This window comes from Rhea pennata, chromosome 8 (assembly GCF_028389875.1).
Source record: "Rhea pennata isolate bPtePen1 chromosome 8, bPtePen1.pri, whole genome shotgun sequence".
In the NCBI taxonomy this organism is placed as follows: Eukaryota; Metazoa; Chordata; class Aves; order Rheiformes; family Rheidae; genus Rhea; species Rhea pennata.
Window position 1 is genome coordinate 28614575 of NC_084670.1, and position 12462 is coordinate 28627036.

General features: G+C 57.8%; 2 protein-coding genes across 4 annotated transcripts; both read right to left on the reverse strand.

Moving 5' to 3' along the window:
• Positions 1 to 366: 366 nt before the first annotated feature.
• Positions 367 to 7533, reverse strand: METTL13 (methyltransferase 13, eEF1A N-terminus and K55). 2 transcript variants are annotated; one of them, XM_062581748.1, is made up of 8 exons: positions 7346 to 7533; positions 6487 to 7234; positions 4628 to 4827; positions 3804 to 3999; positions 3365 to 3508; positions 2809 to 3021; positions 2129 to 2260; positions 367 to 1359 (listed from the first exon to the last, which is right to left on the reverse strand). In XM_062581748.1, the coding sequence occupies exons 1-8, from the start codon at positions 7499 to 7501 to the stop codon at positions 1085 to 1087; spliced, it is 2064 nt and encodes a 687-aa protein (XP_062437732.1). In that variant the 5' UTR covers positions 7502 to 7533; the 3' UTR covers positions 367 to 1084. The 2 variants fall into 2 exon arrangements, with proteins under 2 accessions (XP_062437732.1, XP_062437731.1); XM_062581747.1 differs by having other exon boundaries at positions 6487 to 7533.
• Positions 7534 to 7747: 214 nt separating this feature from the next.
• Positions 7748 to 12134, reverse strand: ITPA (inosine triphosphatase). 2 transcript variants are annotated; one of them, XR_009959103.1, is made up of 10 exons: positions 12057 to 12134; positions 11895 to 11952; positions 11746 to 11810; positions 11452 to 11525; positions 10617 to 10648; positions 9740 to 9855; positions 8961 to 9037; positions 8418 to 8556; positions 8195 to 8348; positions 7877 to 7966 (listed from the first exon to the last, which is right to left on the reverse strand). XR_009959103.1 is itself a non-coding variant. In XM_062581451.1 (8 exons), the coding sequence occupies exons 1-8, from the start codon at positions 12117 to 12119 to the stop codon at positions 7849 to 7851; spliced, it is 603 nt and encodes a 200-aa protein (XP_062437435.1). In that variant the 5' UTR covers positions 12120 to 12134; the 3' UTR covers positions 7748 to 7848. The 2 variants fall into 2 exon arrangements, 1 of the variants encoding a protein (XP_062437435.1); XM_062581451.1 differs by lacking the exons at positions 8195 to 8348; positions 8418 to 8556 and having other exon boundaries at positions 7748 to 7966.
• Between the last annotated feature and the right edge of the window lie 328 nt (positions 12135 to 12462).

Below are 12462 nucleotides of genomic sequence, written 5' to 3' on the forward strand. Positions count from 1 at the left end.
CCTTTAAATCTAGCCTGAAAGCTGACCTGCCCCATCATGGCCAGAGAGTTGCCTAACAGAGGTTGGGGTTCAGGTTTAGGAAGGTGAGTCAGGAGCGGGAAGGCACAAGGGGTACTGGTCCCCCCCAAGATGTGTCCTTGGGGAGCAAAGTTGAGCTCACCTTTATCAGGAGGGCGGGTATCAACTCCCCGTCCTGCTTCAACGATGCACGGTGGCAGAGCTGGAAATAAAACCCAAGAGCCACCCACCTCCCACGTACGATCCCAACACCGAGATGCTGCAGCCTCCTCTGTGTCCTGTCACCCAAGCTCAGCCCCCTCCCTGGGCCATAGCTCGACACTGCTAGCGAGAAATACACGTGGCAAAGCCCAGCGGGCCGCAGGGCAGCCCGAGCATTTTATTGTTACAGCTCGCAGCCCAAATGCACACCCCCCCTACCCCGACACCCAGGCTTGGGGCAGAGCCGTGGGGTTGCATGGAGGTGGTGGACACGCGGAGAGAGGCACAACCAGAGGGAGGGAGCTGTGCTGGAAGGGAAAGGGGCAGTTGGCAGAGTGTTTTTGCACCAACAGGGCCGTATGTCCCCACAACGTGACAGCATTGCAAAGCGGCATCAAGCGGCTGCATTGGCAGTGCCCAGGAAGAGCAGCCACCCCGAGCGCAAGCTGAGGATCCCAGCGGGCAGCCAGGCTGGGCTCTTGCCCAGGATCTGGCATAAACCGCAGGAAATAGGGGTCAGTCCCAAACACCAATCCTGCGATCCCAGGTGAGGAGCGCCTGCCTCTCCTCACCTCCCAAACACGGCTCCTTCAGCTGTGCTGTCCCCTGCCAGTCCAAACCCTTCCCCAGCCCCACTTCCAGCATGGGGGAAAAGTCCCATATCGAGAGACCGCGCTAAAGGGGCTCCTGGCAAATAGTCTGGCCCCAGAGCCCCAGCCAGCTGCATGGGGCTCCCTCCTGCTGTGGGGAGCCTTTCAGACCTTCAGGCAGAGCCAGGCCAATGCCAGCCCCCTGGCAGAGAGGGCAGTCCTGGCTATGGCCACAGCACCCATGCAGGGACCCTTCTTTCCCATCACAGCCCCTCTCACAGGATCTTCACAGCCTGCAGCATGTCTGCAAGGACGTAGGAGCTGTCCCAGGGGCGCCCGGGCTGTCGCAGGGCCCCCTCCAGCGCCTGGGCACGCACCAGGAGCTCTGTGGGGTCCCGGGGCCCCTTGGGGCTGGGCTGACAGAACAGGATCTCGTTGACCTCCCCATCGATGCGGCGCGCGTACAGCAGCGGGAAGATCTCCCTGAGGGTGGCCAGGACGGACTCCTTGAGCCGGGTGTCTCGGCACACCAAGTTCAGCACAAAGACTCCTGCAGCAGGGACAAGCAGCAACAGGGACGGTCAGCTGGGTAGAGATGACCCACAGAGCAGTAACACCCCCCCCCCAAAAAAAAACCCTGCATCAGCACCCCAAGGTCTCAAAACCCTCCTCTGGGTGCTCTGCTCTCACGAGGGCTAGGAGACCACCCCTGTTTGCACGTCCACTGACTCATCCAGTTTCAGGCTCTGTGGCTCACACAGGCAGACAAATGGATGAGCAAACGTTTGCCAAATGCCAGGAATAACCCAACGTGCGGAAATCTGCTCCCTCTCTCACACTAGCCCTTGGCTGCACAACAAGTACCGACACCCCACCGGTGCCCTTGGCCCAGCTCCACGTCCCTGCCGTAGGCAGCCATACAATCTGTTCCCAGATACCACCTACACCCTCTCCTTTTCAGCAACCTTAAATGCCAGTGATTTCTCAGCCTGCCTGACCCAGCAACACCGCAGGCCAGTTACAGCCCACCTTCTTTTTCTACCAAACCACACTGCTGCCATCACAACATCTACTAACAAAGCAACGGGATTCTGGGTCTGTTAGGAGCAACGGATCCCTTACAGCAATCCTGGCCACAGTGGCTGTTTTGCAGGGTGAGGAAACCATCACACAGCCCCTTACTCAGGCCCCAAGTGGCAGGACCGGGTGCAGCCATAGAGCCCCATTCTGCAGCCCTGCCTAGGGGCGGCAGCAGCTCTTCCCCGCTCAGCACTGACATTGAGGCATGGGCAGGAGCACCACCAAACCTCCCCTCATACCTTCTGGCTTGAGGATGGTTTTAACTTTCTGCAAGAAAGGCTTTTCCACAAAGGCTGGAGGTGGGCAGCTCATTCCCACCGTGAGGTCTTTGCTGTCCACATCAAACATGACGGCATCATATTGGGCTGAGGCTGAAGGAGGGAGAGCAGAGTTATTAGCCCTACAGGATGGGGTGATGAGCCACGCACAGTGTTCACAACACAATCACTGGGGAAGCACTGAAGGAGATGGTCAATATAACCTCTCTTCTGTATTACAGCCACTTCTCGCTAGCGGGGTCTCTCTTTCCAAATAAAACCCAACACAGCCTCCCCTTGAGGAGGAGCAACAAACTCTGGGTCCCCTGCACACCTGGGCAAGGACAGGGAAGCTAGCTGCAGAGACCTGGTGATGCAGAAGCCTGCGACATATGGCAGGAGATACCAGAGAGACTGTGGCACAATCATCTGAGATCTGGGCTGGCACAGAGGGACAAGGCAGGGAGTGGTGGAGGGAATGGAGCCCTCAGAAGATCTGGAGACCTTTGGGAAGGCAGAGGATTCAAGAAGCCCATCAAAGAAGCACAGGTGGGATCTCCACAAAGGTTTTGTGCATGTCCCATGCTTCAGGGACTCCTATCCTGCACATCCCACCTGCTATGCTTAGTGGGGGCCCTTGAGGTGCTTCCACAAGGTGGTACCTTCAGTTGCCAGCTTAGCGATGTAGTCCAGGCCATCGGAGACATGCACTTGCATCCGGTCATCCTGGGAGAAGCCGAACCAGCGCGTGGCCACTTCCAGCATGGAGGGGTCGATCTCCACCACAGCCACACGGGCCTGGGAGAAGTAGTCGTGGAGGAAGAGGGGCAGGCTGCCCCCACCAAGCCCCACCACCAGCACCATGAGCGGGGCTCCTGACAACAGAGAGCACCAGCATGATCCACCAGGACAGCTGCAATTGGGCTGCTCGTCCCACCAGCTCACCTGGGTGCCCTAGGCCGCTTCTAGCGAGCAAAAAAAAAAAAAAACCCTCCCCAGCAAGGGGAGCTCACTTTGCCCTTCGCCTTACCCACTTATGGCTCATGGCAGGACACACTGGGGGCAGAGCATCTCCATCCCACCACCCGGTGCCTGTGACACTCATGGGGGCTCTGCCAGGCACCCAGGACGTGCTGCGGGCAGGTGTGAGGCCGGCACCCTGATCACCCATGTCCCACCAGTGTTTGCAGGGCTACGAGTCACCACTAGCCTCATTACCTGGGAGAGAGTCATGGCTCCCCAGCAGGCAGAGCCCGGCCACCATGGCCTTGTGGTGCTCGCAGCACAGGTAGCTCTTGTCGATGGCTGAAGGCAGCTCAGTGGGGTTGGGTTTCTTCCTGTCCTTCCTCCGTTTCTTCTGGCCTGAATGACAAGAGGTATCAGGTGGAGACGAGGCAACACAACCACACCAACTGGCTCAGGACAGGGTGCTTTCTGGGAACTCAAACCACCCCCTCCCCTCAACTTCTGCCCTGGTGATGCAGATGTAAGAGAGAGAAAAGCGCTCTCAGAGCCACCCTGGGATGAGGCAGACACATCCCAGAAAGACTCTTATCTTCTTCCCTGTATCGATCTCACTGTCTAAAGCCACCCTCAGCCCCTGCCTCTTCCCCCAGCCCCTTCCATCTCTCCCATCGTCTTGCCAAGCGCCGTGTACCTGGCAGAGGCACTGGGGCCAAGAGCCGGGCTTCTGACTGCACCACATTCCTGTTGCTGAGGAAGACGAGGCGGCGGAAGTAATACTTGTCATCCCCCTTCACATCCTCCACAACATACTCCCCGCTCAGGGGGCTGGTATCACGGTGCTGCACTGTCCGAACCCCGATGTCGCCTCCCACAGACAAGAAAGGCACCTGCAGGGAAAACATGGACTAAGGCGAAGGCAGGCAGGCTACAGGAAAGGCCGTGAAGCTCTCACCATCCTAGCGGAGGCTAAAGAGCTGGGACAAAGCAGATGTGCCTCAGGAGCATGGGGTAGCCACAGGCAGCTGGGTCCAGTGCACAGGACACCGGGACGTACCCAGAGTTTCCCCTCTCCCACGTGTTAGGGCACAAAGTGGACACCCAGAAAGCTCTTGAAGGAAAAGTTTGTGTCTGAGGAGATGGGGCAGGAAGAAAAAGACAAAACGAGGTGGAAAAGTTACAGCCAAGATTCTCAAGAGGGCACAGCAGCTCTCAGGATGCCTGTTCTTTGAGGATGCATGGGTTTCAGAGGGCAAGGACTTCACACCGAATCCTGCTGCCCAGGCACCTGATATTTTCCCTCCAAGCAAAGAAAGTGGACTTGATCAGGGAAGGGAGAAAAAGTAAGAGTGGCTATGCTTGAGCCCAGCATCCTCCCCGCCACTGCAGTCAGGTCTCTTTGCAAGTCCGACTCCCTCGCAGAAGAGAGACCTGCTGCTGGCAGAAACCTGGAGGCGTTGTGAGCCAGTGAAGTGCTTTCAGGGAAGCCAAGCGAGGGGGCCGGGTGGCGGAGCTCACCTGCTGCCGGGCAGGGAGGCCCGGTGGTGCCAGCTCCATCACCTTCCCCGACAGCTCGGCCTGGATGCCCTCCATGCCCTCGTAGTGCTGCTCTCTGTGCAGAGTTACGGTGACGAGGCGCTTGAACCCTGCGCTGGCAGCCAGCTGCCTCCGCCCTTCCTCCGTCCCAAAGAGCCACTCAGTTTCTCTGCCCTGTGGGACTGAGAAGGGGGCTGCAGTCAGCTGATCCCAGAGCGGATCCCAGCCCCAGAGCAACTGCCCCGGCCTCCCAGACAGGAACTGCAGGGGAAAGGCGAGATGTCATGATGACACCCTGCTGTGTGACTTGTGACAAGCCTGCTTTGCTTCTAGACCTAAGCTCTGTCACCGAGGAGCAGGCTGACACAAGAGGCTGGAAAGGCCATGTCTCATAGAATCATAGAATCACAGAACCAGTAAGGTTGGAAGGGACCTCTGGAGATCATCTAGTCCAACCTCCCTCCTCAGCAGGGTCACCTAGAGCATGGTAGACAGGGTTGCGTCCAGGCGGGCCTTGAATATCTCCAGAGAAGGAGACTCCACAACCTCTCTGGGCAACCTCTGCCAGTGCTGTCACCCTCACAGGGAAGAAATTCCCCCTCATGTTCAGGCAGAACTTCCTGTGGTTCAGTTTTTGCCCATTGCCTCTTGTCCTGTCACATAGGACAACTGAAAACAGTTTGTCCCTGTCCCCCTGACACCCTCCCTTCAGGTACTTGTACACATTGATAAGATCCCCCCCTCAGTCTGCTCTTCCCCAGGCTAAGCAGGCCCAGCTCTCGTAGCCTTTCCTCGTAGGGCAGATGCTCCAGCCCTCTGATCATCTTTGTAGCCCTACACATTAAGGGGGTACCTGACAGCTCCACTTCTCATTTCCAGATTCTGCCAAGCCCTGGGCTTTGTGGGCAACACCAGGCACTACTGGCAGAGGCCAACATATCTCTGCAAACATCAAGCAAGAGACTGACAGGACCCTCCATTCCCTGCAGGCAGATCACACTGAGCTCCAGAGAGAGGGATGTGCAAAGCCAGATCAGCACCCTCAAAATTCTCAGAGTTGTGGGAGTGGGTGGTGGCACCGCAGCCGCAAGCGGTCAGAGATGCTGAACTCTGCCAGGCTGCAGCTGAACATCTCTAGTGCAAACAACCCTGAGTGGCCATGTAGGCTCACCTCCCGCTCTCTCCCAGCTGTGGGCCTCTAAGCAAAGATGAAGCCAATTCTGTAGTTGCCAGCAAGGCGCAGAGGTTAAGCTATTTGCCTAGGAGCACACAGCAAAACTCCAGCATGTTGCCCACAGAGCAAAATGAGCCAACTGAGGGATAAATCCATCTTGCTGGTGTCAAAACCTGGCATCCCACGGATCACAGGCTGCACGAGCAAATGCACAGCAAAGCTCCCTTCTGCTGCATACCAGCAGCTCCATGCTCAGGGCATAGGGAGGCCAGGAAGCCAGGCAAGGACGGCTGCATGGGCTGGCAACACTTTCAAGCTGCTTCCGCTGTGCTCCTGCTCTGTGCAGCAACGTGTCAAGAAACACCAGTACCAGTGCCTCCGGGGCACAGACAGAGGCCACCTCAGAGAGGAGAGGCAGCGCAGGCAGCATCTGTCTGCTGCCAGATAGGCAACTTCTCAGCATCTTCTCAGCTCTGGGACTGAGCTCTGCCTGCACAATCATGCAGTATGCATCCCACCACAAGGTGGGATTAAAACACCAACCAAATCCCACAAAGACAGGTTATCCCTTCTCCTGCTCCAATTTTAGCAGGGCCAGGACTACTGCCCATTTTGCAGACCCTGACTAGAGCAACGTCTCATCACAGGTGTGAGAAGCTGTACTCACTGATGAAGATGGCAAAGTGATTGTCCCGTGATGGTTTCATCGAGGGACTGTCGACCACATGCAGAGTGTATCGAGGCTTCCCACCATCTCTGCTGCACAGATCCAGGGAAAGCTGCTCCCCACTGCAGGCTTTGCTCAGCTGGCTGCGGAGCAGGGCATAATGCTGCCTGTCCTTCACTGCCTCCACCAGTTGCTCCGCGCTCTCCACCCGTATCGGCTTGTCCTGCTCCTCGGGGCAGATCTCCAGGATTTGTGGTGCCAAGCCAGGGACTTTTTTAAACTTAGTCATGACGTAGACAAAGATAGGGAGGACAAACTGCTGCTTGTCCCCGCTGCTGGCCACCTCATGGATACGCACTACCCAGCCTTCCTGGGAGAAGTACTCCACCGCCTTCTTCAGCACATGGTCTTGAGCCAAGGAGACGCAGAGGTAGCGCCCTCCTACCTGCAGGACCCGGCTGATCTCGGCAAACATCCTGTCCACCTTGGCTAGAGTGGCCTCCTCTTCGTCGGTGAGGATGGCGTCGAGCGTGCCTTTGTCCAAGACGACCTGGAAGAGGCCGTCGGGGAAGCCCATCTGGAGCACATCCATCCGCACGTAGCTCATCTTCGGCCGCCCGCTCCCGCTCCGCTCCCGCATCTGGCGGACGACCGCGTCGCTGATGTCGATGTTCACGATGTCCTCGCACAGGCCCGCGTCGTACAGCTGCTCGCTCAGCTCCGAGTTCCCGCAGCCGACCACGAGGACCTGCGAAGCGGGACGAGAGCAGCGGGGGCGGCGAGAACGCCCTGGCGACGAGGCCCGGGCGCCGCGCGGGGTGGGGTGGGGGGGGGGGGGGAGGCCGCGTCCCTCGCTCACCTTGTCCCGCGGGCGCAGGTAGCGGCGCAGCGCGGCGCGCAGCTCCGGCAGCGCCCCGTACCACTCGAAGGGCCGCTCGCCGCGCTGCCGGAAGAACCGCGCCCAGTAGCCGGCGGAGCCGAACTCCCGCGGGCTCCGCGGCAGCAGCAGCTCCATGGCGGCGGCGGCGGGGCCCCGCTGCGCGCGCGCGCTGCCTCACGGGCCGCGGGAAGGGCGGAGTCACGGCGTCCTGCCGGCCCATTGGCCGCCGCCGCCTCCCGCGGCCGCTCCCCATTGGCAGGGCGGCGGCGGGCCCCGCCCCGCCGGGCGCGGCCGCTCCGCTCCCGCCTCCTCAGGCCGCCCGCGCCGACAGCTGAGGGGAAAATGGGGCGACGCGAACGGAGAGGGGGAAAAACACATCTGTGGCCTCAGACTGAGCTTTAATTTAAGGACACGGCTGAAAAGCGATCTTGCAGCCCCGTGCGGGACACGTACGGCAGGCGGTGTCCACGGCGGGCAGGACACTAGCTCGGACTGGAGGGGCCCTCTGAGCGGCTCCGGAGGAAGAAGGCGGAGAGCTCGCTCAGCGCCCTGTACCGGTGGGAGATCGAGTTCTTCACTGCCTTGGGCAGTTCAGCGTAGCTGGAGAGGAGAGGAACCAAGATAATTCACAGCAGCAGAGATGCTGCAGCTCGTGTCCCCCAAGGACGCGGAATCCCCCCCTTCGCTTGCCACCTCTGCAGCAAAACGTGGTTTCCCCCCGTTCCCAGTAGGCAATGAGACATCCTGTCCGTGTGTCTGCTCTCTGCACTGGCTCTCTGAGCTCCCCTCTCTAACCTTCTGCAATCTCAGGCAAGAACATTCACTTACCAAATTAATCACAGGAGAGCTCTCAGTAAGAAAAAAACCACGCACACCTCAGCTACAGGAAAACAAGCTCGTGCGTGCACAGCAGTCTTCCAGCTGAGCTTGAGCACTGTCCTGCAGCCAGGCGAAGCAGCTCTGCCCTGCTGGCCAAACAACCCTGCTGAACTGCTTCAGTCAGCTGCTGCCCACCATGCGTGACCAGAAGCTAAGCAGGACTGTAACTCACCCCTCACAGGCCACTCAAGGAGGGGAACATGCACCTCTGCTCCACAGAGCCCCCGTTGTTTCCGGAGGGGCACGCTAGCCTGGCTGCCGGGCCTGCTCTGCCTGCTCCCAGCTCCTGAAGGCTCCGAGCAGAGCAGTGCCTGCAAGGTGAGCTCTGTCTGGTTGGGGCACAGGCAGCGCCCAGAGCAGGCAGGAAGAGCAGGAATCCCACTGGCCCTGCCCATCCTCCTCTGCCTTTTCTCCTAAATAGCAAAATGGATCCTGGCACACTCCCCAGCAGTCCTCCATATGGTGGGAACTCTGGTTCACTTGTTTTATATGAAAGTACTTTTTTTCCCTTTATTTACTGGTTGCAGCTTCAAGCCAAACCAACAATCCTCTTCCTGGTCTGGGTGTTCCTCATAACCCAGTGGGTTCAGATCCAGGATTATGTTTTCTCCTTATCACAAGTACTTGTAAGCCATTCCTCTTGACATGGAAACCAGGAGCAACATCAGCCCCTCGCTTTCTTTACATAAACAGCTAAAGGTGAAAAGCTACTTACGTCTGGTCATAGCCATCAGGCTGAAAGCAAGGATCCCAGCCAAAGTCTCTAGGGCCTCTGGGCTCAACTATCAGTCCCTGCCATGAGAAAGCAAAAAAAGCACTGTAAGTTGTGGTTCCTCAGCACTTCTCTTGAAGTCACACTTCAAACACAGGCTGAAAAGTTACACTCAACCATACTTTACACTGTGGCCACCAAAGGCTTGCTGCTGTCTACACTCCCAGCAGTTCTCCAAGACATGACTAAAATCAGCAGCCTCAAACTGAATCATCATCATGTTGCTCTAAACTGACAGCCTCTTTGCTCTCCCACTACCCTTTAATGTTAACCGAGCTAAGGGCTGCACTCAGAGCTGTGTTAGTGACCTTATGCCCCCTTCTTCCATCCCAAAGCTTCCTTGGAAGCTGGCTTGCACATGCATGGGAACCAGGAACTGCAGATAGACTGGAAGCTGACTGGAGAACATAGCTTAGCTCAGTACTCCCATTTGTGTCTGCATCCCTCACTGCACAGACACTGCCCGTTAGAGTGGCATGAAGGGCCTGAAGAGATTGAGGTAACGCACAGAGTTGGACACGTACAGCTGGGTGAAAGGGCTGCAGCAACCAGCACCCGCTGATTGTCAGCTGCAACTTCTGCAGCCCTTTTACAACAAGAGAAGCTCCAAGGACTCTCTGTGATCCAGCTGATCCACAGGTCACTAACATTGATCTCACTAGAGCCAATGCCATTAATAAAGTCACCTCAGCATGTTCCCTGTCCCCAGGTACAATACTTACATTCGTTTGGCCTTTGAACAGCTTCACCGGCTCCTCTGGGTTTCCAGGACTGAATGCAAAGGTACAAAGAGCATAAGCAGATTTGTCTTCAAAACCAGCTAGCAGTTTGTACAGACCTGAAGAACAGAGAAAGGCTCCTACTGTTACAGCATTTCTCTCAGTGCACAACACATCCATCTAGAGACAAATCAGGTGAGTATTCTGAATTCACATTAACAGCAGAGAGCAAGAATTACACGGAGGCGACAGAGCTAAGTCAAAAGGATGCTCTTGGCCAAGTCTGCTTGTATGAAGCCAGGGGCTCGCAGCCTGACCTGCAGAGGCAAAAGCAAACAAGTGTGGCCCCAGAGAAGGACTAAAGCACACTCTGAGTTAGTGCGATTTACGCCTGTGCTCTTGATGCCACTACAGGATTTGCAGCCACACTCTTTCCTTAACTGTGGGAGCAGATGCAGTCACTGTGCTCTGGCACACCAGCACAGGCTAGCATTCACAGAGAGAAGCTTGCACAGAGGCCAAAGGGGCAGGAGGCCTTCCAGATCACCTCGATGAAAGACAAGTAATTCCTACAAACCTTGCCACCAGCATACGGAGGCAGAAATCTGGAAAACCAATGCAGATATGATGGTGAAGCTACCCAAGGAGACAATATCCAATGAAGTAAGGCAGAGAACAGGCTTAAGGAGAGAATGTGAAGGGACAGAGATGGACAGAGGGTAAAGGAACTGGCTGTGAAACAGGCAGTGAGGCAGGCAAGCACACCAAGCAGAACTCAACACAGGCAGGATTCGTTGGCTGCAGTTACATTTGCCCCCAGGAGCCCATGACTAACAGGAACGGTATTACTTGCAGAGCAGAAACTCAAGAGAAGCGGTACCTTCTGGTTTGAGTTTTTCCAGAAACCATTTTCTGAAGGGGAAGAAAAAAAGAAAAAAGATGATTTGTGTCATTAATACACAGAAAAACAACCATTCCTGAGGCATTGGTGCCTTTATTTTCACAGCTCTTCAAATCCTTCTTAAACGGATTGCCTTCAAACCACCTCATTTTGGCCACTTTGTTAATAAACACAAACCTAGGTCTTAAACTAAATAAGTCGCAGTTAAAGCAACAGGAAGGCTGGGCTCTGTGTAAACAACACAGTTCCCATGAGCACAGACATGCTGAAGCCCACTTCTCAATCTAACTTGTTCGCATCTTATGCCCAGTTCTAGTGTCAACTGAATTATATGAAGCATTTGCTTAGCTAAGCAGAGAGAGTTTGAAAAATATTAGTCCCCCTTAAAAGCAATCCCAGGAGACATGGCAGTTATTTTATTAGAGGAATTACACTACCTTGTAATAATCTTATCTGCTGGATTAAAGCAGTCTCAGTGAGGCCATACAGTAATACAAATTCAGTGTCCTGAACTTAAAAAAGCCCCACGTACCACTCTTACTCAAGGCCAAAGTTTCTCATTGGCATTACCTTCAGCACAGTTAGTTCTTGGAGTAAATTTGTTCCCACTACACCAAGCTGACATCTCGGATCAAGGGATATTTCTTGTCGAAAGCAGATGTTAGAGCCGCGGTCGTTCCGAAATCGAGGGCACCAGGACAGCAGGAACCTCCGCGGCCCCCGGCGCAGGGAGAACCTCGCGCGAAGCAAACGCGAACAGCCCGCGCTCCTGACCCCGGGACCGGGCGGCTGAAGGAAGCTCCCTCCTACTCACATGTAGGGCCCCGGAAGGCCGCCCAGGGCGTTGAAGCACAGGCAGGTATCCTCCACCAGGACGGGTCCCCGGACCTGCGGCGCAAGCCAGGGCTGGAACCAGGAGCTCCGAGGGCGAGGCGGTTCCACAACGCGGGCGGTGCCACAGGAAACTCGCCCGCCCTCAGAGCTCTTCCCCTCTCCGCACCGCGGCGACGCGGGCGATCCCTGCCCCCCTCCCCCCGCCGGCGGGCGGGCAGCCCCCACGCCGCGCCACGCCGCGCCGCGCCGCGCCGCGCGTGGGGAAGCGGCTGACCTGGCGCGCAGCCTCGCGGCACTTCTGCACGGAGATCTCGTCCGGCTCCCCCTGGTACTCCGGCACTGGCGGTACGAGGCAGGGTCACGGCGGGCGCCCCCCGGCCCCGCGCCGCCCCCCGGCCCCGCGCCGCCGCGCCGCCAACTTACGGTCAATTTTCTTAGCAACCAGCTTGTGCGGAAACGTGTCGCCGAGGATCTGCACGACCTGTGCGGAGGGGGACGAGCCCGTCAGCCGCGCCGGCGACGCCGCTCCCCCGGCAGCCGCCCGCCCGCCCCGGGTTGCTAGGCAACGCCCTCCCCACCGCACACCTCCTCCAGCTTCTTGGCGTTGCCGGTGACGAACACCACGCTCCTGCCGGCCGGCGCCGCCATGCTGAGCCCGCGCGGCGGCGCGTGCGCACGGAGCCGCCAATCACAGCAGCGGCGCCGTCGCCCCGAGCAACGGCTGGCCAATGAGAACGGAGAAACGGACGCGAAAATTCCGCCGCCGTGTCTACCTGCGGCGAGCTGTTCCGGTCCTCCAAGGGAGGGCGCGCGCGTCCCGCCGGGCCGCCCTTGCGCATGCGCGGAGCCGCCTCCTCCGCGGAAAGTCTCGCGAGAGCTGCGGTGGCGCCAAGCCGCAGCGCCGGGAGCCCCGCGATGAGGGTGTCATGGCGGCGGGGCCGCCGCGGCCGCCCGCCCGCCCGGCCCTTTCCTTCCCCCGCCGCGCCGCTGG